The 25,000-nt window shown below is 47.4% G+C and overlaps 1 protein-coding gene across 1 annotated transcript in view; it reads right to left on the bottom strand.

Moving 5' to 3' along the window:
- The window catches only part of LOC308323784 (uncharacterized protein), a 100,008-nt gene that overhangs the window by 55,650 nt on the left and 19,358 nt on the right, over nt 1–25,000 (bottom strand). The window contains exons 2-3 of the mRNA XM_080775597.1: nt 21,921–22,317; nt 19,694–21,111 (exon numbers count right to left, since the gene is read on the bottom strand). Coding sequence (XP_080631723.1) covers nt 19,694–21,111; nt 21,921–22,317 — 1,815 coding nt within the window. The remainder of the gene's footprint in view (nt 1–19,693; nt 21,112–21,920; nt 22,318–25,000) is intronic.

Here is a 25,000-nt window from a genome sequence, read left to right as displayed (position 1 = left end):
TCTGCAGCTGTTCCCGAACACCTGTTCCGCAATAAAATAATATTTAAAAAAAATGAAATTGTGTGTGTGTGTCTGTGTGTTTAAAGAGCGAAACAAAAAAGACATTCATCGCACTGTGATAAATTATGATTTACATCAGAATTTACGATCTTATAAAAGCAATTAGTCAGGGACGGACAGGTAGTTGATATTACGTTGTGGGACATTAAGGGGATGCTGCAGAGGGTCTCGTAAATCAGCCCTGTGTGTCCGCCAAACTTTTCCACTATAGCGTGTTAAATCAACTCACACCCTGGCTGTAGGCACGGAGACGGGATGAAAGCCTCCACCACACCAGCACGCACGTGCACGAGCACGCGCACGCACTGATGTGGAAACACGCAGGTGTCATTGCATGCAGAGTACAGTAAAGTACATGCGCGTGCGCGCACACGCGCACGTACACACACACACACACACACACACACACACACGTAAACTCATACATCTCAAGAATCTCGTACCCGAAGGCAGGACATTTTTCTTAAGCTGGAATTTAATTAACCTCTTTTTATTTCGCTATCTCTCTCGTGTATCTTTTCCTCTCTTCCTCCTCTCTCTCTCTCTCTCTCTCTCTCTCTCTCTGTCTCTCTCTCTCTCTCTCTCTCGTATCTTATCCCCCCTCCCTCCCTCTGCTCACCTTCCTCCCTCTGTGTCTCCATCTTCACGGGGGGAACCCACTTCCCATCCATTCATTTCTCTCTCTCCCTCACTTCTCTCTCTCTCCCTCACTTCTCTCTCTCTCTCTCTCTCTCTCTCTCTGTCTCTCTCTGTCTCTCTCTCTCTCTCTCTATCTCTCTCTCTCTCTCTCTCTCTCTCTCTCTCTCTCTCTCTCTCTCTCTCTCTCTCTCTCTCTCTCTCTCTCTCTCTCCTCTCTCTCTCTCTGATCTCTCTCTGTGTCTCAGATTAGGGGGATTATAAGAGAATGCTAGGCCCCCCGGGACCAAAGACCACATTACAAGGACCTGCCGATGCACATCATGGGAATGCCTCTGTGTGTGTGTGTGTGTGTGTGCTTTAATAGGTAAATGTCTGGTCATAATAGCAGCTATGTAGGTTAGGGTGGGGTGCTCCACTGTGGGGTATTTATGGTGAATGAATGAACGGTAGAACATTTTCCCAAAGGTTTCACAGATGGATGGAGGGAGAAAAAAAGAAAACAAGGCTCATCTGACATATCTAAAGTTCACATCTCGAGCAAGTGCAAGACTGTACCAGACAGACGGGCACGCACGCAGGCACGCAGGCACGCACGCAGGTACGCAGGCACGCAGGCACGCACGCAGGCACGCAGGCACGCACGCACACACACATTACATAAATTCAGATAGTTGCTCAGGTGTCTCAGACATACCACATGCTACAGGATGGGCGGATGGATCTATTCATTACATTCTGATTTCCTCTCTCCCTTGCCCATCTTATTGTGTAGCACTATAAGGAACTATGCGCGTGTGTGTGCGTGCGTGCGCGTGTGTGCGTGCGTGCGTGCGTGCGTGCTACAGGATGTTCTCCAGGGCTTTGTGAGATGATTGGACGGAGCCAAAGGGCAGCCATGTTCAGACGACTGAACAGATTGGAAACAAATCCGGGCCAAGCCGCGCTGCAGGCGACCCCCACGACCCCTCTACCTGCGACACACACGCACACACACGTGCGCACGCGCACACACACGTACCGTATAGACAAACATGTATAAACAAATGCATGGACACACACTACACACATGAACATGCGTGATTGATTACACACAGACACAGAGATATGCATGGTTTGTTCATGCATTACAGCATTTTAACTCTGGCATGATCCCTATTCCTGAGCCGATAATGTGATGTGTCGGGACTGAAGAGACTACCGAACAATCCAATTATTGGAAAATAGGTCTTTTAAGATGTGAATACACACACACACACACACACACACACACACACACACACACACACACACACACACACACACACACACACACACACACACACACACACACAATGGATGCATTCGTTTCGCACACACATAGTCATACATGCATACAGAAACATGCACCACACACACACATACACAGAGAGATGATGCATTGCAGAGTGATCGGTCGGTACGTGCCTACAAAGGTGTTCCTTCACACATGACTGCCATGAGTGAGTGAGACACATCCATGATGGGACCTGTGTGTGTGTGTGTGTGTGTGTGTGTGTGTGTGTGTGTGTGTGTGTGTGCACGTTTTTCTGACCTCGCGCTCCCCACGGCTCCAGAACATTCTCTGTGGTGTCAGAGCCTCCAACATGTACTAACGGGCCTGTGGGCCGCCGTTTAGCTCGGCAAATATCTGACAAACAACACTTCCCTTAACAGTTTTTCCCTCCCTCCCTCCCTCCCTCATAGTCTGTCATATAGTCTGTCATACAGTCTGTCGTACAGTCTGTCGTACAGTCTGTCGTACAGTCTGTCATACAGTCTGTCGTACAGTCTGTCGTACAGTCTGTCGTACAGTCGTTGCCGGGATCGCGGAGCACACACACACACCAGAATGACCACACCTTGCCAGATGTGTTGTACAGTGCATGATTACCACACCTTGCCAGATGTGCGGTACAGTGCATGTTGACCACACCTTGCCAGATGTGCGGTACAGTGCATGTTGACCACACCTTGCCAGATGTGTGGTACAGTGCATGCTGACCACACCTTGCCAGATGTGCGGTACAGTGCATGTTGACCACACCCTGCCAGATGTGCGGTACGATGCATGTTGACCACACCTTGCCAGATGTGTGGTACAGTGCATGTTGACCACACCTTGCCAGATGTGTGGTACAGTGCATGTTGACCACACCTTGCCAGATGTGTGGTACAGTGCATGTTGACCACACCTTGCCAGATGTGCGGTACAGTGCATGCTGACCACACCTTGCCAGATGTGTGGTACGATGCATGCTGACCACACCTTGCCAGATGTGTGGTACAGTGCATGTTGACCACACCTTGCCAGATGTGTGGTACAGTGCATGTTGACCACACCTTGCCAGATGTGTGGTACAGTGCATGTTGTCCACACCTTGCCAGATGTGTGGTACAGTGCATGCTGACCACACCTTGCCAGATGTGCGGTACGATGCATGTTGACCACAGTGCGGTACGACTGCAAAAGAACTTCCGCACACCCAGATCAGTTTAAAAGCAGGAGAGCTAGGCGACAATCAGTAGACGAGATCAATAAAAGGTATACATTGCACATTGCCACTTGCACGTTCAAGATAAGTTATTTCAATGTAGAAGCAACGTATCGGTCGTGTTCCTCAGACTTCAGGTCTACACGACAGAAACGTTGCTTGAACGCGAAGCGTTCCCTTGAACGCGAAACGTTCCGCGAAATGTTCCCTTGAGCGTGCCACGTGGTCTTAGTAAAGAATGACATATCGGGTGCAGTATTGTGACTGGGCATGATGTGCTTTTTCCAAACACTGGATATTTTCCTCCTGTTCAGCCAACTCAGCATAAACAACCTCTGCTAAGCGGAATTGGTCGGTCAGGGACAGTTCAGAAAGCTGACAATGGGTCAATTGAACTCAGTGATTGTACAACAGGAACTTAAAGGCTCCTTTCCTTTTGGACAGTCCGTGAGTTACGGGTTCACTTGAACTTTGCTGTCGGGGGAGAAACCTCCTATCTCCATAAGTCTTTGTGTTTTTTGGTAAAGTAACGCCCTACTAGATAATACTAAAGCGATACTCAAAAGTAGCAGACCTGCAAGGGTTTTGAGCTTGTAGATCTGCCACCTTTTTTTAATTTGAATTAACAATTTTGGACATATGAGGCGTCTATTCTTTGTTGTACATCAATAGTGATCTGCTATTTGCACCAAATGTTCTATTTTCACCAAAGGTTTTCTCCAGGTGTGTGTCTGATTCCACCTATTTATGCCATGGCCATGCGTTTAAATGAACACTGTGTGGTTTCACTGTGTACACGGATGGGGAAGTGGATGAGAGAGGATCTCTCTCCTCCCTCCAAAACAGCCATCCCACTGAACAAAGCGCTTAATCCGTAAATTGCTGCTGCGTAGTGGGTCAAAAACAATAGAAGTCTGTGGTTGTACACCTCCCAGGTGTGAGGGTGTGTGTGCGAGTGCGTGTGTATGTGTGTGTGTCAGTGCGTTCATTGGAAGCAGAGAGAGAGTGTTGGTGTAGAAGTGCATTCATGCTCAGTCAGGTTTCCCTCAGATAAATTACCATCTAACAATAATCCACACGGGTTTCCCTTTACGACTTCCATTATCATTTACCTCGGGGGGGTCTGTTTGTGTGCAACGGTTCTTAAGGCCCTCTCGGAGGTGTTATTAAAACAGAATAGGCAGAGGTATAAATATCAGCTTGCGTGGCAGCTTGGCTCAGGAAGAAGGCAGAGAAAAGCGTGGGAGGATTGAGGATGGTCCCGATGTGGTGGTGATGGGTGGGAAGATGACGAGGTGAAACAAGCCTCCAGACCCTCAAACAATATGGATTCAGACTGGGCTACGTGGGAATGTGATGATATACGGATATTCTTCACCTCAGGCAGTCTATTTGTGGCACCGTGTCAAAAGAGCTTATTTTAAACACAGGCACATCACAGGGCTATCTATGCCTGGGCTCCTGTCTCAGGATATAGAGCCTCTGGCGACTGAAAGTCCCCCGTGGGATCAATAAAGGTCTATCTATTCTATCTGGTATCTGGCTACAAACCTGAGCCTCTTCAAACAGTGTGATTACCACAGAGATATACAGTATGGCCTTTGATACCATGTAAGGCAGTGGTTCCCAAAGTTCCCAGGGGTCCTTGAGGGAGTTCCAGGGGGTCCCCAGCTAAATGATAGTTAGGAACCAAATGGACCCGTATGGGTCTGTAACTCAGAGAGTGTACAAATGTTTTAAAATTTCAAATGTATTTTAAAAAACATTTTAAAATAGTTCAACTAGCCGATCTACATTGACAGGTTGTGAGCTTGTAGATCGGCTATTGGAAATATTTTTAAATGTTTTATAAAATAGTAAAACATGGCATAAGAGGGGTAAGGCGCGCATCCCTCCATCTGATCGTTGGTATGCCTGGGAATGATGTCCAAGCCAGCGTGGTCAAGCATCTAAACAGGAAACTATGGTGACGTGACAATGGCACTGTGCCAACAGCACTGACCCAATCAGCTGTCAGCTGGTCTAGTTTTGGACTTATTTATTTCAGCTGACTGGCTCTTCCAGAGGATCAGTAGATAACCAGAGGAGGCCTCACACAAACCCTGTGATAAAACATAATTATTACTTTGCTAATACCACAGATGAAGAGTGCACTCAAAATAGTCTACACTAAATGCTTTTCGCTCATCCTCATGTTTTGGGTGATGCTCACTTTATAATCATAGGAACAAGAACAAAGCTTCCTTAGTGGAAGAGTGCAGACAAAACCAAAAATGTAACTCAGAAGAGTGTGCAGACAGAAACAATTGTACCCGTTTATATTAAAGCAGCTCAACATAACAACAACAATCATCCTTCCATAAATGGACTCACTCAGGGGGGTCCCTGCTAGGGGCTTGACTGTATAATTATGTATACTATATTATGTATAAGGGGCACAATGAGTTTCATCCTTGACAATCCATCCATCCATCTTCAACCGCTTATCCGTAGTCAGGGTTGCGGGGAAAACAGCTCCACCAGAGAGCTCCAGAGCAACATTAGTAACTTCCTCCTGGGGGATCCCGAGGCGTTCCAAGGCCAGTGACTCGATGTGATTCCTCCAACTGCGCCTTGGTCTGCCCCGGGGTCTCCTCCCAGTGGGACGTGCCTCGCGGACCTCCCTAGGGAGGTCCGCATCCTAACCAGATGCCCGAACCACCAAAGCTGGCTCCTTTCCAAGCAAAGAAACAGCGACTCCGAAACTCTCGCGTGACTGAACTTCTCACCCTATCTCTAAGGGAGATGCCAGCCACCCGTCGAAGAAAACTCATTTCGGACGCTTTTGTTTGGATGATTTTTCATGAATTCATGCACAAATGTACAGTCTGGAGCCCATTTATGATGATGACAAACTAACACCATAGATCCGACGTGAAGATCAAGATGACCTTTTCAAAAACCTGATCCAGGTCAATCTCTCCTCCCCACCAGGGACCAAACAGAGCCAGCATTTACCTTATTGTTATCTACCAATGTCTACCACAATAAACACAAACACGCACGCACGCACACGCTTGCAAGAGCAAAATGTATGTACATTAAGCAATAGAGTTTAGAGCTTTTATCATTTATTATTTATTGGCGGTCGAGAACGATACTTGTAATGCTACGTCTCAATCTTTCATTGACAGCACTTACCTTCTAAAGCCTCTCTAATCATAACTCCAACTTGCCTTCAATGCACAGCAAACTTTAACCCTTACACTACACCTTCAAAGCGTTACAGCTAGTCTTTAAAATGTCTCCTGCTTTGAAGAGTGATAATCTCCCAAAAATGTCCTCACTTCCCAAGTGAAAAAAACAAAAACCGAAAACCCCCACAGAGGAGTTCTTCTTATACGTCTAGACGGGCCCTCCTCGCACGTTCAAACGCACGTGAAACGACGGGTCCGAAATGCGGCGGTGTTCTGAAGGAGGGCTATACCTTTTAAAACAGAGCCCTTGTGATGTGCCGCCTCTGTCGTTTGATTTACGACGCCGTTGGGCGTGCCAGAGTACTGCTTCACTCTGCTGACTTCTTCACCTGCACGCCTCTCCTCTGTTTCTCATGACCTGTCACATTGTCCCCGGTCAGTCGCCGTCTCGCAACAACACAAGGTCCAAGTTGTCGTCACCCAACCCCTCCCCCCCCCCCCGACCCACCTTTCTGTCTTCTGGTTTCTCTGTCCATCACTGTAAGTCTCTCTCATTATATGCTTTAAGTAAACAGAAAACACTTTGCGTTTATTACCTCATGTTTCGAGGAGCGGTTCTCTGTGCTTGATGTGACAGTGACTCAGAAATCAGCTATTTCTGCCAAGTGTCACTGCATATGCATGTACACATACACATCAACCCTATAGCATCCTATTCTAGGCCATCCCTATTATATGAGATTTGGTGTAGAGGGGGGTGGGGAATCAAGTATAGACCCCTGGGGAACACCAGTCAGTGAATAATATATAGAGTTTAAAGGGTTCAAGACTTCTTTATTTCTTTAGTCAGCATTTTTTGGTTGTCAGGGTTTTAGCAGTTGAATTTGCCTGCTGGTCTCAATAAGAGACAATTTGATCTGTAAGTGCTGTGGTATCATCCCTGTTTGTGTCTCTGATGGGGCCTACACACACACACACACACACACACACACACACACACACACACACACACACACACCCCCACACACACACACAAACACACACACACACACACACACGGTGTGTGCGCCTGACAGTCTGCCTCCCCGTTTGGCTGTGAGTGATGCCGTCAGTGTCTCTGCGTGCGTGGTTCATACTAGGCTAGTGGTCCATACGATAAGGCAGCCTTAACACGGTGGGCGTGGTAATCTTATCGGGGGCAGGAAACACATTTCAGGGCCCTGCAACCCAACAAGCGCACAGGAAGCAGTGAGGAGGGGGGCATCTAATCTCAGCCACTGGGAAGTAAGAAGGACAAACAAACACATGAGACAAACCCCTAGCTAGGAGGGGAGGGGAGGGGAGGGACGGCTTGCTATTGGCCGGTTGCTCTAATCCCCGTTGTTTTTCAATGGTTTAGATTGCTTTATTAATTGATTCACTTGTGTCGGAGTCTGTCCCAGCAGAGACAGTGAGGGGAAAACGCAGGAGGAATGGTGCCCTATACCAGGAAAGCTGATTACACTACACTACACTCATTACACTATCGCTTCACTCTTAGCACAAGCTAGTTTGATTTTAAGGTTTATTGAGCTAGAAGCCTGCCTGTTTCCAAATGAGTTGGACTGATGACAGATTGACACTTCACTATTGATCTATTGAACAAAAATGCTGACTCACTCACTCCCGTGGTATTTAATAAGAAAACAGCATTATTTGTGGTGACCTTATAGTTCAACAAATGGGCTATAGGTCACCTCACCAATATCTGCATTAGTTGAGTGACATCAATGATGGCAGTCCGTAGGACTGTCACTGAAAACGTGACAGACCATTCCTTTTCGCTTAAATAGCTGTGTTTAACAATTTCATTGCAGTTCTGTCGTTGAAACATTACGAACGTAAATTACATTTCCGTCTGGCTTCGTAAAACTAAAGGTACACAGGGCAGAAATTCTCTAATCATGACAGCCCTAGTGGTGACTTTATAGTGCAACAAATGGGTGAAAGGTCACCAATATCTTCATTGGGTGAGTGACAAAATTGCCAAAACTTACAGTCCCTTCTCAAACTGTTCACTAAATGAGGAAATAAAGTATTAAGCCCTATGAGAACTGTGCCGTCTTTCTGTTGACTTTGCGGTCATTCTAAACCTCGCTACTGTCTGCCTCTGTCTGTCTCCGTCTCTCTTTCTCATGTCCTAACTCTACCCCCCAGACCCCCCCCCCCCACCCCGGTCCCAGGCTGAGCCAGAGGGGGGTATGATGAGAGAGGGGGAGGGGGGCAGGGGGGCTGCAGACATCTGCTGGGGAGGAATTTATTCCCTAAATCACTGTCATTAAAGCTGGAATCAAGTGTGCCATATAAGACAAGTGAAGGGGGCGGGTGGGTGAGGGAGAGGGGGGGGGGGGGGGTACTCCTAGTCCTAGACAAGCCTTGGCATGATAGCCAGAGAGAGTTCAGAGGAAAAGAGAGAGTTAGGGAGAGAGAGAGAGTTAAACGGAGGGGGAGAGAGAAAGAAAAGAGAGAGAGAGAGAGAGAGAGAGAGACACAGAGAGAGAGAGAGAGAGGTGGAGACAGGGGTAGAGAAAAGAAAAGACAAAAACAGGAAAGAGCAAGAAAATGGGTAAACAGCAGTCTTTATCTGAGGGAGAGACATAGGGCAGAGGGCCCGGGGGCCTGGCTGGCTGGCAGTGGCGGGGGTTCGGGGTGTGGAGACATAGGGTAGAGGGCCTGGGGCCCGGGGCCCGGCTGGCTGGGGTTCGGGGTGTGGTGACGACATGGTGACAGAAGCACAAGTAGGAACAAAAGTAAAGTCTATTGTGACGCAACACAGACTTAGTGGCTGGTTGGGATTTCATGAAACAGCTAATATAACAAGACACGGCAAAACACCAGATATACGCTGTCTTTTGTCACATTTCTTCCACACTTTTCGTCGCCTTCTTTTCATTTTATTTTTGTTCCATCATTCTCAATTGCATTATTGTTTTCTCCCTTTCATTCATCTTCAATCCCGTCCTCTATCTTGCTCACTCCTTCTGCTTTCTTCTGACCTATATGACTCTCTCTCTCTCTCTCTCTCTCTGTGAGAGGAGGAGGAGGAGGAGAGGAAGGGAGGAGAGGAGAGGAAAAGGAGGCCCCCGGGGGCCACTTTTTTGTTTTCATGTTTTTCATGGGAAGCCAAGCTGCAGCTTTGAAGTGAAGCAGAGAGGAGAGGAGGAGGGGATGCATACACAGCAAAACAGTCATTTGACTGTGAACACGCATTACCACACACATTAGTCTGTTATTTACAATCTCTACTACGATGATGATGATGTGTGTGTGTGTGTGTGTGTGTGTGTGTGTGTGTGTGTGTGTGTGTGTGTGTGTGTGTGTGTGTATAACTATACGTGTGTGGGCGGACACACATTAGGGGGTAATTCCTGAAGTGCAAGTAATTGCATTTCTTCCACATAATTCCCCATGGTGGTGATGTTTTGTGTGTGTTTGTGGCAGAAACACCACACTACTTTACAGTGGCACAGATGACAACCAGTGACATTGACAGACACATGGTTGGCGGCCCGCGCCAGAAGGGCAAGGAGGCACGGGTCATATCCGACACAACGGGCGGCAGTGGCTCAGGAGGTACAGCGGCCGCTTGGGAACAGGAAGGATCCCAGTTCGATCCCGGGCAAACCCCAGAGTTGGTGTCGAAGTGTCCTTGAGCAAGACGATTAATTTTCCATTTAGAAGTTAGAACCAGAAGACACCCCGTCCTCGGCGGCTAGGCACTGAGGAACCGGAGGAACCGGATCCAACACTGAGGAACCGGAGGAACCGGATCCAACACTGAGGAACCAGAGGAACCGGATCCAACACTGAGGAACCAGAGGAACCGGATCCAACACTGAGGAACCAGAGGAACCGGATCCAACACTGAGGAACCGGAGGAACCGGATCCAACACTGAGGAACCAGAGGAACCGGATCCAACACTGAGGAACCGGAGGAACCGGATCCAACACTGAGGAACCGGAGGAACCGGATCCAACACTGAGGAACCAGAGGAACCGGATCCAACACTGAGGAACCAGAGGAACCGGATCCAACACTGAGGAACCAGAGGAACCGGATCCAACACTGAGGAACCGGAGGAACCGGATCCAACACTGAGGAACCGGAGGAACCGGATCCAACACTGAGGAACCGGAGGAACCGGATCCAACACTGAGGAACCGGAGGAACCGGATCCAACACTGAGGAACCAGAGGAACCGGATCCAACACTGAGGAACCGGAGTCGGTTCCATCACATTTGGAACCATTTCCGTTTCACGTCTGCTATACAATTACTATACCAGTTGTTCTCAAACGTTTTGACATCAAGAACCACCACAACGACGACCTCGTTGTGGAACATCTGTGACAGTGGAACAGGCAGCAGAACACTCTAAATCACACCCGGGCTTCAACACCAGAACATCTGTGTGTTCTTCTATGAACGGCTTCCACATAATGATGCACAAATGATCAACTACAGAGGATGCGTCACACGGTGCCAAAGCTGTGCATGTCTAGGATCACAAATGAGACTTATTTTTGCATGACGTTATTCGTGCGTTTGATGTTTGTCTTGTCTGTGTGCATGCGTGCATCTCAACTTAATAACCTAATCTTGTGCCCAAAGCACTGCAATGTCAGAAAGCTCATAAAACTAAGTTGTCAGACGTCCAACAAACATTTTACACACGCGCGCAGCACCCACGCACAACCAACCACCACCTCCCTCACACACGCACGCACACACAATCTGTCTCTCACTCTTTAATACAGTCTTTTCTGTCACTCTCTCCTCCCTCCCTCTTGGCTCCATGGCCCCCTGCCTCTCCCTCTCTCACTCACTCTCTCTCATCTCTGTACCCCCCCCCTCCCCCTCTCTCCAACCTTCTCTCTCTGTCATATGAGCCTGCGTCAGTGGAAGATAGAATTAAGATGTCAATTTATAATGGGGGTTATGACTACAGTCACTTTCACATCACACACACACACACACACACACACACACACACACACACACACACACACACACACACACACGCACACACACACACACACACACACACACACACGCACACACACGCGCACGCACGCACACAAATATTCCCTGGAGGAATCCAGCTAATTCCTCATGATTAGGCTGATGAGATTGGGAGAAGGCTGTGAGAGAGAGAAAACTCCCACCGAGGCCTAAACACAAGCCGCTGCTAGTTTGTCTCGAAAAGCCACTACGAGTTTGAAGGGTCGTAAACAAAGAAAATGACTGGATGATTGAAGAGATCGAAAAAGCTCTGTTTTGAATTAGCACGCCACTTCAAAAAGTCTTCCCTTGTGGTTTTGGATCTTAATGTTGAGTTTGGAAGGTTGTGAGTGTCGCAGCGAGCCAAATCCAAACGGGTATTTGCTGCTTTTTAATTGGCCCTGAATGCACACTTGAGGCGTCTGCAACAATTGGCACAGTTCTGAGCGCGGTCTCGCGTGTGTGGTGTCTCTAAACCAGCGGGCAGAGACCCAGACGCAGGGAGGCAGGTATATGTTCACATGGAATTAAGCAAAAATGTAATCCCATGACTGAAAAATGTAATGTTTAGGTATTATCATTCTAAACCTTATGCTGTTAATTCTTTATAGCCATCCAGTTTTAAACTTTAGGTATTATGTTTAGGTATTATCATTCTAAACCTTATGCTGTTGCTGTTCTTTATAGCCAAGCAGTTTTAAACTTCTAAACTTTATGACATTTTCTGAGACAATTCATGTTTATGGAAGATGCTTCTTCTGAACTTGTATTCTATTCTATTGCTACTTAAAATACATTTCATCTTAAAACAGGTTGAGAGCTTGTAGATCTGCTATTTTCGGCGGTGACGTGCTTTCAAAGAAGATATATTGACTGAAAATCAGTCGCAGCGACTGGCGACTGAAAACCTTAATCCATGAGTCAGACTTTAACCACATGAACCCTAGCATCCCAATTCTGGGGTAAGTATTCAGTGAAATAGCCGATGAACAAGCTCACAATACGTTGCAACGCTACAGGCTTTGAGCTTGTAGATCGTCTATTTTCGAAAAAGACATTTGGTCTGAAGCGACCAACCATAACGACATATCCTTAGGTGACTGGGGTAGGCTATGTGGTTTAGGTGAGTTTGGGAGGTTTTGAGCACGGCAGCAAGCCCAATCAAAATTAGTTGCTTTTTAATTGCCTCTAAATGCAAACTCAGGGCGACTGACACTCTGCAGTTCGGAGTGCAGTCATGTGTGCGTGCGTGCGTGTGTTTCTAAACAAACGGGAAGAGACCCAAACTTTAATAGGATAATGTGGCACGGCTGTATATCAATGTTTTATCTAACTTCAGGGACTACTAGATTTTGGATATTTTAAATTGTTCAAAATCAACAATATCATGTTGAGCTTACAGTATAGTGTCTATTTTTGCCATTATTGAAGTTTTTGAACAAATTAGATCATCGTCACAATTGCCCCACCCTATTTCTGTTCCTAACTTGGTGGCAAACACAGCATTCAGGTCCATGTTGTAAACCAGTTGAGATTCATTGACTGCGATTACAGACCTATATTTCAAAACGTCAAATATACAGAGTTTTGACAATGACAGCCGTCGATGAATAAGTCTGACTGGAATGTCTGTCATGTGGTTTTACATCAGTCATGTAACGATTGAGAACATCGTTGCTGTCGGGCAGAAACCTCTTATCTCCCCCCCCCCCCCCCCCCCCAGAAACCTCTTATCTCACCCCCCCCCCCCCCCCCCAGAAACCTCTTATCTCACCCCCCCCCCCCCCCCCCCCCACACAAAAGCATCAAAAGTAGCAAGCTAAAATCACGACGCAAAAGTGCCACGTTTCGAGCTGGCAGATCTGCTACTTTGGCTGTTTTTTTATGTTTTATTTGCATCCTGAAAAGTAACCATTTTGGATGAGTTTTCCACCCGACAACACAAAGCTTCTGCTAACGTAGAACGGATGTTTTTAACGGCTCTTCGTGGAATAAAAGTCGGTTCCAGTGAGTACGCTTGAAATACGATGATGAAAGTGTAGACATTGGTAAATAGCATGTGGATAACATAGGCACGTGAAAATGGCATGTTGTCATAGTCTCTGAAGTAAGTGACAAGTCTGTAGATCATAGGAGAACAGCTGGTGACTTAGTGAAACGTACGCAGCAGAGCAGAGGGACACGTGTCCTCGTTTAGCACACAGGACAGGGACTGTGCTGGAGACGGTCACGTACATGTGATCAGAACATTGATGTTCACACTTAAACACTTACAGCTACTCCCTGCAGGCCCTGCCTGCCTGGGGAATCATCACACTGATGGCTGTTTTCAAAGAAGGACCAACAGAGTGGACTGCCTGCCTGGGGAGTCAACTCATCACACTGATGGCTGTTTTCAATGGAGCACGGACCCAGTGGACTGCCTGCCTGGGGAGTCTACTTATCACACTGATGGCTGTTTTCAATGGAGCACGGACCCAGTGGACTGCCTGCCTGGGGAGTCTACTTATCACACTGATGGCTGTTTTCAATGGAGGACCGACCCAGTGGACTGCCTGCCTGGGGAGTCTACTTATCACACTGATGACTGTTTTCAATGGAGGACCGACCCAGTGGACTGCCTGCCTGGGGAGTCAACTCATCACACTGATGGCTGTTTTCAATGGAGGACTAACAGAGTGGACTGCCTGCCTGGGGAGTCAACTCATCACACTGATGGCTGTTTTCAATGGAGCACCGACCCAGTGGACTGCCTGCCTGGGGAGTCAACTCATCACACTGATGGCTGTTTTCAATGGAGGACTAACAGAGTGGACTGCCTGCCTGGGGAGTCAACTCATCACACTACTGATGGCTGTTTTCAATGGAGCGACATTGTCCGACAGAGTGGACTTCATGAGAAAATGACGGCTGTCACGATTACAATTTTTAAGTTGACGATTAAGTGTCACACAAATAATTACGATTGATGATTTAATTGTGTTTTTGGCGTTGAACATTGGACCATGTGAATAAAATAAAAAAATCTGTTTGGCCTTTTTAGGCTTGATAATTACATAACTTTATATATAAAAAAGCGCACTGACATATTTAATAATTTAATTTCATACATGAATATTGAAATAGCTGAACTACAAGCTACTTCGGGATGCGTTGTTGTAAGCTTGTAGATCTGCTATTTCTTCCTTTTTAAATATTTGAAAATGTATATATATTTTTTCAACATGGAAATCTTTATGACAATTATGCAAAAATAATTGAGATGATCTCAAATAGTTGTGATTAGGTGCGGATGGATAGCGGAACATAAAAATGTTGGCCAATTAGTGCATCAATCTAGGTCTCCAGTGCCTTTGTGTCGCACAAAGGCAGATATCCTTCCTCCCAAGAGCATACAAGCTTTACCAGAATGAGTGCAAACTGTTACTGCTTGTGATGATTGATGATTTCTTAGTTTTTTTATTTTCCATGTCCATAATTCATACTATTAAGCAATGATGTTTTCGAATAAGTTTGAAACTTGCAGATATATCGATATTAAAATATACCAACCCCGTCGGTTGGAAAAGGTTTGAGAAGCACTGGTCTAACTCTGGTCCTCGGCCAGTACCAGTACCAGTAAATGAGCCACTCTGACCTACTTGACTTACTTCTTTTATTATTTGCCAGATTGAATTGTAAAGCACTATTTAGCACTGACTAATTACAATAATAAACACTGCAGTGCCAAGTGACAGAAGTTGACCTGTGCTCTTTCTTTGTTATCAGGGGAAGCAGAGCCCGCGAGGAGAGGCCCCAGAACCTTAGCTATACTAAAAATACCTCTCTCTCTCACACACACACACACACACACACACACACACACACACACACACACACACACACACACACACACACACACACACACACACACACACACACACCACCCTCAGAACAAATGTCAAACAAGCCATTAAACACAGGAGGACGTAGGATTTGTTTTGTGTGCGTGTTTGAATGAAACTGTGAGTTTAAGCCTTTTCAGTGAAATGAGCGAAGGGAAGGTCACACAGCTAGCACACCAGAAAAATATTGAGTGAAAGACTAATCATTGTGTGTATTCCTGCACTATCTGCATCGAGTGATCTTGGTACATAGAAATTAATTCAAATTTGTTGAAGATTCTGACTTTCAACTGTACATACATTTTTGTTTGATTGCATTGTTCCATTTTTGCGTCGGCATTGCAAACGTATGTTTGCTCATGCTAATAAAGCCTTTTAATTAAATTGAAATTGAATTGATAGTACGACCCTGCCTGCGTGAAAATGAACCCGTATAGGACTTCACTGGTCACCCCTGAGTCACTGAGCAGTAAAAGCAATTGAAGACAACTTGACGTTGAAACGGCCATTAAGAATGCTGGCTATCTCGCTCCACTTCCGCTACCTTGACCTCCCACTGAAAACAGTATTGTCATTAGCCACTCATCAATTACCTGTCTTGACAGAAAGCACATAGAAGATGTGTGTGTGTGTGTGTGTGTGTGTGTGTGTGTGTGTGTGTGTGTGTGTGTGTGTGTGTGTGTGTGTGTGTGTGTGTGACTGTGTGTGTGTGCGCGCTTACAAGAGTGACATACAAAAGTATGGAAAATAGCTGATCTACAAGCTCGCACGCACGCACGCAAACACGCACGTACGCAAACACGCATGCATGCACGCACGCAAGCAAACACACACACACACACACACACACACACACACACACACACACAGTAAAAGCATTAGTATTAATGTATGTACAAAACTGGCCCATTTGGTTTCATTTGTAGATTTTCAGAGACAGTTAAACTCAGGATTATATACAATATGGCCAATAAATCTCATAGTGTACTCGACTCGATAGAGTGATAAGACAGAGGGAGGGAGAGAGTCAGCGATGGAAGGAAAGAGAGAGAGGACAGTGTTTATAATGTGAAGAGGATATCTGGGTGTTTGTGCAGCGCTGACTAGTGTTGTGAAAAGGCAAGCATGGAGCACCTGTTTGCACTGCAGCTGGTCCACGTCTAAAACAAACGTGCACGCACGCATGCACAACGCACAGTCGCACACACACAAAACAAACACTCAAGTATGGCTCATCATTAGCGACCATCTGCCATCAACAACTTCTCATTGTACAGATGAAATCTACCTATACCTTCACCCCCCCCCCCCCTCTCTCTCTGTCAGTCTTTCTCTCACCCCTCTCCCTCCCCATGAAGCTTCTATAATCTAGATGATCATCATAGCGCTGAGGCACAGCTGCGTGTCCAGTCTGCAGCCCTCATCCTCATGAAACAGGAAAGAATAACACACAGACAAAAGCCATTTGGAAATAAGAAAAAAAACCCATTTCATTCAGAGTTTGGTCAAACCTTATCTTCACATAATTTGTCCTCACTAATGGTCATTATGAGAGACAGCACCATTTGTGTTTCCAGACGTAGGCTGTGTGTGGTCACTTCAGAAAACCGGCCTACCAATGATGTCATTTGTGGGTCATTTCAAACAACATTTCAAACCTTTTTCATTATTATTGATTTCAGTGTGCTAACTTTTAACTTTCCAAAGGCTGTAGTTTATTTTACTAGGCATCCCCACTGATGATGTCACTGGTAGGCTTCTTATAATGAGTAATGGTGGAAACTAATTATATGAAGATAGGGAATAGGGATGAAAATGTCTGGGGAAAAAAGGGACAAAGTTGAACAATTCCAGAATTGGCACACACACTTCCACTTCCTCTTGCACACGCACACGCACACGCGCGCACACACACACACACACACACACACACACACACACACACACACACACACACACACACACACACACACACACACACACACACACACACACACACACACACACACACACACACACACACACACACACACACACACACACACACACACACACACACACACACACACACACACACACACACACCAGTTTTCCAGTGGTATCAGTGAGTCTGACATCATGACTTGTACTTTCCATAGCCTGCTTGTTTTTGAAGGTTTACTGGAATTACGGAACTGGGCACAGTGGTAGGAACAGATGACTGATAAACAGATAGATAGATCGATAGATAGACCGATATAACGACAGACAGATAGCCGGGGCGCTGATGGCCAAGTGGTTAAGGGGATGGCCAGCGTGTCCCGGATTCGATACGCGAGCCGGACTCTGTGTTCTGTCTCTCTCCACTGTAGCATCAATTAAGGCGGAAAAGTCCCAAAACATCTTAAAAGAAACACGAAGAACAATTGTAGCATTATTCCCATGCTGGTCGTAACATGTCTGACACATTTGTTACATTACATCTTTAAAGTCCTATCCAGAATGACATGAGCTGTACGACAGTGTATGTATATCAACCATAGAGTTATTATACAATAGAGAAGACACCCAGAGGAAATCCTGAAGCGCAATGGACATAGTGGCCGAATGAAGGTATTGCAGTTTGGTAAGGTTTTGCCCTCAAACACATGAACGCGCACTAGGCTCCGTCCACTCTGCCGGTCGCTCGCGCGTTCATGTGTTTGAGGGCAAAAATCCAGAATGCACAGGGCTCCTAAACCGGAAGGAGGAGTGGATTCGCCTCATGCGCTTCTGAGCAACTCAATGCAAGTGGACGGGAGGAGAACTTGGGTGTCTTCTCTATTGTATATATACTCTAAGATATCAACAGGCTACATAGAATTTGCACAGCCTATGCAGCAAAGAAAGGCTTAGCTTTTTTATCTTTTTGAGTGGTGCAACCACTCCTATACGGAGCTTTGTGTGTCTTTGGCTGGCTGTATTTGTGCCCATGGAGTGCACAACGTTGTGCATGGGTTCAGGTGGTCAAATCATACACCGTGATATATGCACAAGTGACGTTCACATCTGTGCTTTGTGGCCGTGATACGTCACTGACTTCACCTCTGTGTTTTCACCCCAGCTTGGTCCACTAGTGGCCAATCACAGTGGGGCTTGCCAAGAACTGCGGTGAGCACGGAACGATGAGCACGGAACGCTCGCTCTCCCTATAGTTTTTTCGTTCAAAATGTACGATTTGTGTGTGTGTGTGTCTCACTCGGAAACACGATGATCACGGAGAAACAACAACACAGACGCGTGGCGTTAGACGTGAGCTCGCCGCTGGCGTGCAAGTTTACATACAAGGGAACAAAATTCACTCCCCAACCCCGAACCCCCCACATCCACCCCCTGTGACTCTGGAACAAAGGTTAAACACTGCAGGAAATAACAGCAGACTCTCGGAAAATAGTTGGGTCAAAGAGTAATAGCTTTAAACCTTATGCCTGCAGCTATCAGAGACATGATGAATGAAGTGATTCAGTAGGTTGCAGCTGACACTGAGCAACTGATTTATAACAATATACTGTACATATTTATCATTATCCGTGACCAATCCTTAAGTTGCACTGTGTGTTTCTGAAAACGCTACTTGTATCGAGCACACCATAGTCACTAGTGTGGGTGTGTGTGCGCACTGTGCGTGCGTCCTATACGTCCATATGTGTGTGACAAGTTGTAAAAGCAGAGACCAAGTGTTGCAATGCAAAGGTTGAAAGGCTTTACACTACAGTGTGCTCTGTCTGTCTGTCTGTCTCTCGATCACACACACACACACACACACACACACACACACACACACACACACACACACGCACACAGAGGGATCACGTTACGCATCAGTGTTGAAAGCTGCTCCTCTCCTGCATCCATCCCCCACTTAAGGTGTTATCAGTGTTTACTTCAGGCTATTGGCTGATATGCCAGGAATCTGTGCACCTCTCTCTCTACACTCCTCCACCTCCTCCCACTCGGTGCCTCTCTCTCTCTCTCTGTCTCTCTCTCTCTGTCTCTCTCTCTGTCTCTCTCTCTCTGTCTCTCCTTTAACATTGTCTTCACTCCCATCTCTCACCATGGCGTTCTTCTCTCGCTGCCGTTTTCCTCTGTCTCCTGTCTGAGGCACCTGTGCACACATACACGCGCGTACACACATGCACGCCAACACGCACGCACTGATATGTACCATGCCATGTGACTTGAACTATGCTGGTACAAGTAATATTTAGATAGAGGATGAAGTTCAACTCAAATAAAAACCCACAAACGTGCATGTCTAGTCCACGCACGCACGCTCGCACACACACACACACACACACACACGCACACACACACACACAGTCACACACGCGCACACACACACACACACACAGTTCGCATCCTACCTTCGTGCATCTTCTTCTCCAGTCTCTGCTCGGGGGCGGGGGGCGGGGCTGTCTCAGCGGGCGCAACACACTCTTGCCGCTGCAGCGCGGGGCTGGCGTTCCTCTTCACCCCGTTACTGAGGGCCCTGGGAGGGACCACCGCGGCCAGAGGGCCCACCGCGGTCAGAGGGACCACCGCGACCAGAGGGCCCACCGCGGCCAGAGGGACCACTGCAGCTGGAGGGGCCATAGGAGGGGCCACTGCAGCCGCAGGGGCCTTTGGAGGGGCCACCACAGCCGGAGGGGCCTTTGGAGGGGCCGCCGCTGGCGGAGAGAGGGTTCCGTCCACCGCCATGGGCCGAGAAAAGGACGCGATCCTCTGTAAGATGGAGCCCACGCTCTCCCTGGCCTCGCCCGGGCCATCCTCCGCGGGCCGCATCGGGGGCCTGGGGGCCACCATGACCGCCTGGGGCCCACACAGCTGCTCCAGCGTGGGGCTCTGGGCCGGGGACAGAGGCACCGGGGAGCAGCTCACCTCGGGGACGGGCATGGAGCCCAGGGGCGAGGCGGACAGAGGGGACAGGGGGTGGTGCAGCGACAGGGGCGGGGTGGTGTCAGAGGCGCTGTCCAGGCTGCTGAGGGAGGCGGAGGGGCTGGCTGAGGCGGACGGGGGGCCGGCCGGGTAGTGGCTCCGCGGGGGGGGCCTGGGCGGGGTCGGGCTGGGAGCCCCCGCTTGGGGCTTGTTGGCGCTGGTAGGACTGCCCACCAGATTGTCCAGATCCAGGGGAAACTTGTGGAGACGCGGGGTCTCTTTGGCCTTGGGGGTCTGCGGTGTGTGGGGGGGCGGAGGCTGGCTGTGGTTCTGGCTGTTGGAGTTGTAGTAGGACTCTTTCCCTGCGGCGGCGGTGTTGTTGTGTGCACGGCCGTTCCAGGTGGTGCTGCCGTATCTCAACCCCGGCGACATGGCTCTCCGCGCGCCTCCTCCTCCTCCTCCTCCTTCACTCTGGAGGTCCAGGCTGGGCATGGAGCCGTGGCCGCCGCCAAGCACCGAGCCCGGCCCGTCGTCCAGCTCCGAGTGGAAGACGCTGCCATGGGAGGAGAACTTCTTCAGGACGTGGTTGCCTCCCAGGACCCCTCCCCCTCCTCCTCCTCCTCCCTGCGGCTGCAGCTCCCGGGCACGCTGCTGGGCCAGGGAGTGCTGCTGCTGCTGGTACTGGTGGGGGTGGTAGTCCCCTGAGGGCGGGGGGCTGCTGGGGTAAGAGCCCATCTTGGCGCTCAGAGAGGGCACGGTCCCGGAGGAGTACTCCAGGCTGGAGGAGGAGCTGTGCAGGCTGTCGTTGTCGCTGCCGGGCCCGGACAGCATGGAGGAGGACGAGTAGCCGTTGGGGTTGAAGCGGTTCTGGAAGGAGGCGGCCCGGGTCACTCCCCCGCAGCTAGGCCTGTTGTCACCATCAGGACAACAGAACAACACAATACATAGAAACAAACATTCAATTTCGGTTTGGTCTTCAGGTTTTGTAAAATAAATATAATGACAATAATAAAAATAAATAACCTACTAAGGCCAAAATAGGGCATGCATATTTAATGGTTGAATACTTTTAATAGTGGAAATAGATGATCAACAAGTAGATCTGATATTGCCGCTATTTTACAATCTTAATCTTAAAAGGAGAATTCCGGAATAACCATTTTCTTACCTTAATCTGATGATCCAATAACAAGTGCAGTGGTACAGGAGAAACATTACATAACAAAACACGGTGGGGCTTATCTGATCATTATTAATGGCAGATGTGTAGACTGTGAGGAGCGCTCTTATCATCGTACATCATCACGACGTAAAGTAGACCCTATAGGCCTGTCTATTTGCTCAGACGCTATGGCGTAAAATTCTCCATTCATTGTCAATGGGAATTTAATGTTTGTGTGGGACAAAGAATTGTGAACATACACTAAAACCTGGATATAGGAGGGGCTAGCGCTCCTAAAAAACATCCATTTAAGCAATATAGCATAAGAACCAGCACGCCCGGTCGGAGCTGGGGTGCGCTCTGGATGCTGTTATGTAATTTCTCACCTGTACCACTATTATTTTATAATAACATCAGAGTAAGCTAAGAAAATGGTTAGTCCGGAATTGTCCTTGAAGATGTGTCCAACAGATTAAATTATGAATAATCTCAAACCATTTGCGATCAGGGTTATTAGAGTTACATTATTATAATAATTCTGACGGGCGACCTACCCGGTGCCGTTGTTGCTGAAGGCGGGCTTGCCCGTGGTGCCGCGGTTGAAGGACAGACTGGAGCCCACCGTGCGGCTCTTGAGCACGGGGCTCTGGGCCGGACTGGGTCCGGAGCCCAGGGCCGGGCCCGGCCCGGAGCCCATGCCCAGGCGGGAGCGGTACGTCATGGAGCCGCCGTGGTTCCCGTTGTTGTTCATGTTGCTGTAGGCCGAGGAGGCGGGCGACGTGGGCACGCCCATCATCATCATCAACCCCCCTCCTCCTCCTCCTCCTCCTCGCGTCTCATTGGCTTTGTTGTTGTGGTTGAGGAGGAGGTGGGAGGAGCCGGGCGAAATGATGGGGGAGGGGGCGGACGGAATGTCGTCCACGTCGTCGATTTCGAAGGATCGCTTGAGCGCTGGAGGAGAAGGAGACAGAGGAGGAGACAGAGGAGGAGACGGAGCACTTCATTAATCACCTGTAAATACTACGTTGATGGCAGATCTTTGTGAATCAGGTACATTAGTGGTTTTCAATCTCTTTCATATCAAGGCCCATTAGGCCCATTGTTTATTGGAGCCACTGACAACCAAAACCAAAACCAATACTAAAGAATATTTTGTTATTGTCGGATAAGATTTTGTTAAATAACAATTCTTCTACATTCTCTAATTGTGTAGACGTCTTGTAAATTAAGTAATGCAGATGTTTAACAATAACTTTTGAGAGGATCTTTTCACTGTGTTTAATTTATCACTCCCGTGGGCCAAATTGGCTTGAAGGAAGGGGCCCAACCCAGAGCTGTATCGGTTCTGTGAGTGAACAAACAACTGTACAACACTGTGGCACTCCAAATAACTGTCACTGAACAATGCTTATGGTAATAACACTTGATTCAATGCTGCCAATGTTTTTAGTCTTTTCACAGGATTACCAGTAGTAGGAATGTGTGCAAGAAGTTCTAGTTCTAGAAACAGAAGTTAAGTGTTTAAAAAGACGAATAATAACAACTTAATCCCTATTTACTTTGTTGCCGACGGGGGGGGTCTATACTCCTTTCTTTCACTGCGACATTAAATATCTTCGACAAAAATCTACAAGCTCACAATATGTCATTGTCAGGGCGCGTTTTGAGCATGTGCTATTATTTTGTGAATGTTCGTCTATGATACTTTTTCCAAATGTTTGCCATTATGACATTCAGAATAGGGGTGCTGGGGTTCATGTGGTTAAAACAAAGTGCGTTCAAAACTCTTCATTCACTTCAAAGAAGTAAACCATTTATTTGTGGAGGTATTTGTAACAGTATGTTGTTAGGTACTTGGACCTGGCTCATAACCTGTGTTGCATTTTATTACCCACCAATCTGTCCTGTCTTTCAACTTCACATAAAAAGGGAAAATATTCAGCCATACGCTGCATACAGCCACTTTTCACAAACTGAAAACTATGACTTTCCCTCTTACAGTTCTGGTGGCAACACTGGCAAAATGGAAGTAGAGTCTTTCTGTAAAATAAAATATTCATGCTTGGTAACTACAGTATGAACTAACGATGGACATTCCTGTTCAACCTTACCATTTACAAAGGAGCTGAGATACTGCAGAACACAAAAGACTGAGCAGAACAAGTGTAGCTCTACTTAAATAATATAGATATATGGAGCAAAAGGCGGCTAATTAAATATTTTACTGACACTAATGGGGGAAAACAAAACAGCAGCGCCACATTCCAGAGCCCTGGTCGTGTTTAGTCCATTATGAAAGCTTGGCTGCTTTTTATTGTCCAGTTAATTGGTGGATAATTAGAAGGCAACATGCACACCACTTGCTGCGTCTCTTATGTGGTGCGGAGAATCAAATGCTCCAAAGATACAATTCCCAAACGAAAAGGCCAATTGCTGCAAACGCTTATCCCTCTGTATTGATTCATTAACTACTTGAGTATCCCTTGAGAAGTGTGAATTTAAGAACTGGAAATGCATACGTTTCTGTGTCGGATATTGCTGAGAATCAGAAATGGTGCACCGCACGGCACATCACTGGCTATTTCTACACTACATAATGTATTTTAACAACAGGGCAGTTACTCAGTCCGAGGGTCCAAGAAAAAAGAATAGGACATCACTAGGACCACAATGGAAATAGGCTCCATGGATTTTTGGTGTTATCTCAATAATGTGTAAATAGTTTCTGTGTCAATAAAATGCTATCAATCAATCAATCATTCAATCAGATCAAGCTCTGTGATTTACAGCATGTTGTGGGCTGACGCTATACCACGTGATGATGAGACGCCTCACACCACTTAGTCACTAGAAGCAGGAACATCTGAAAGTTTTATAGAGTGCTGCTGGCTCTTAAGACGTCCATGCGTACAGGCCCAGGCCGGGGTCTGCTGCTGAGTGTACATGCAACGGAACGGCCCCTTCAGTCAAACAATGGCTGTACTGTGTGCACACGTGCATGTGTGTGTGCGTGTGTGTGTGTGCGTGCATGTGTGTGCGTGGCACAAACGCGTGTCGTCGTGTGCACATGGGTGAACGGCGGCGGGGCTGTGATGATTACAGAGGCGAGCGGTTGGTCTCTCTTTGAAGCCGACACGTCGTCACAGAGTACAGAGAACTCTCCTCGCCTCTACTTTGAGGCTTTTAAACTGCTGATCAGCAGCCTGGAGCCTGGAGATTCATCCTTTAAACTGCTGATCAGCAGCCTGGAGCCTGGAGATTCATCCTTCACGATTGCTGTGGTCAGTGGTAAGGTCATGAAGTGGCTAAAGTGTGCAGAAAACTCTCAGAGTCTAAACAATTTACATTCTTAGATTCTACGACTTCAATTCGCTTTGCAGATTGTACTGTGTAAAACCTAGGCTGAGAGTAAAGTATGTGTGCAGCGGGAGGTTCTACAGTAGGGTTTATTAACAGTGTTGAGAAAGAGAGTGTGTGTGTGCGTGTGTGCGTGCGTGCGTGCGTGTGTGTGTGTGTGCGTGCGTGCGTGCGAGCGTGCGTGCGTGTCTGTGTGTGTGTAGTGAAAGGTTCTAGTAGGTCCTATCAACAATTGAGATTAGTGTGCAGTGGGAGGTTGTGGAAGTGGTCCTGGACC

Source organism: Protomyctophum bolini (genome assembly GCF_963924005.1).
Source record: "Protomyctophum bolini genome assembly, chromosome: 11".
NCBI lineage: Eukaryota > Metazoa > Chordata > Actinopteri > Myctophiformes > Myctophidae > Protomyctophum > Protomyctophum bolini.
This window is presented reverse-complemented; position numbering and strand designations above follow the sequence as displayed.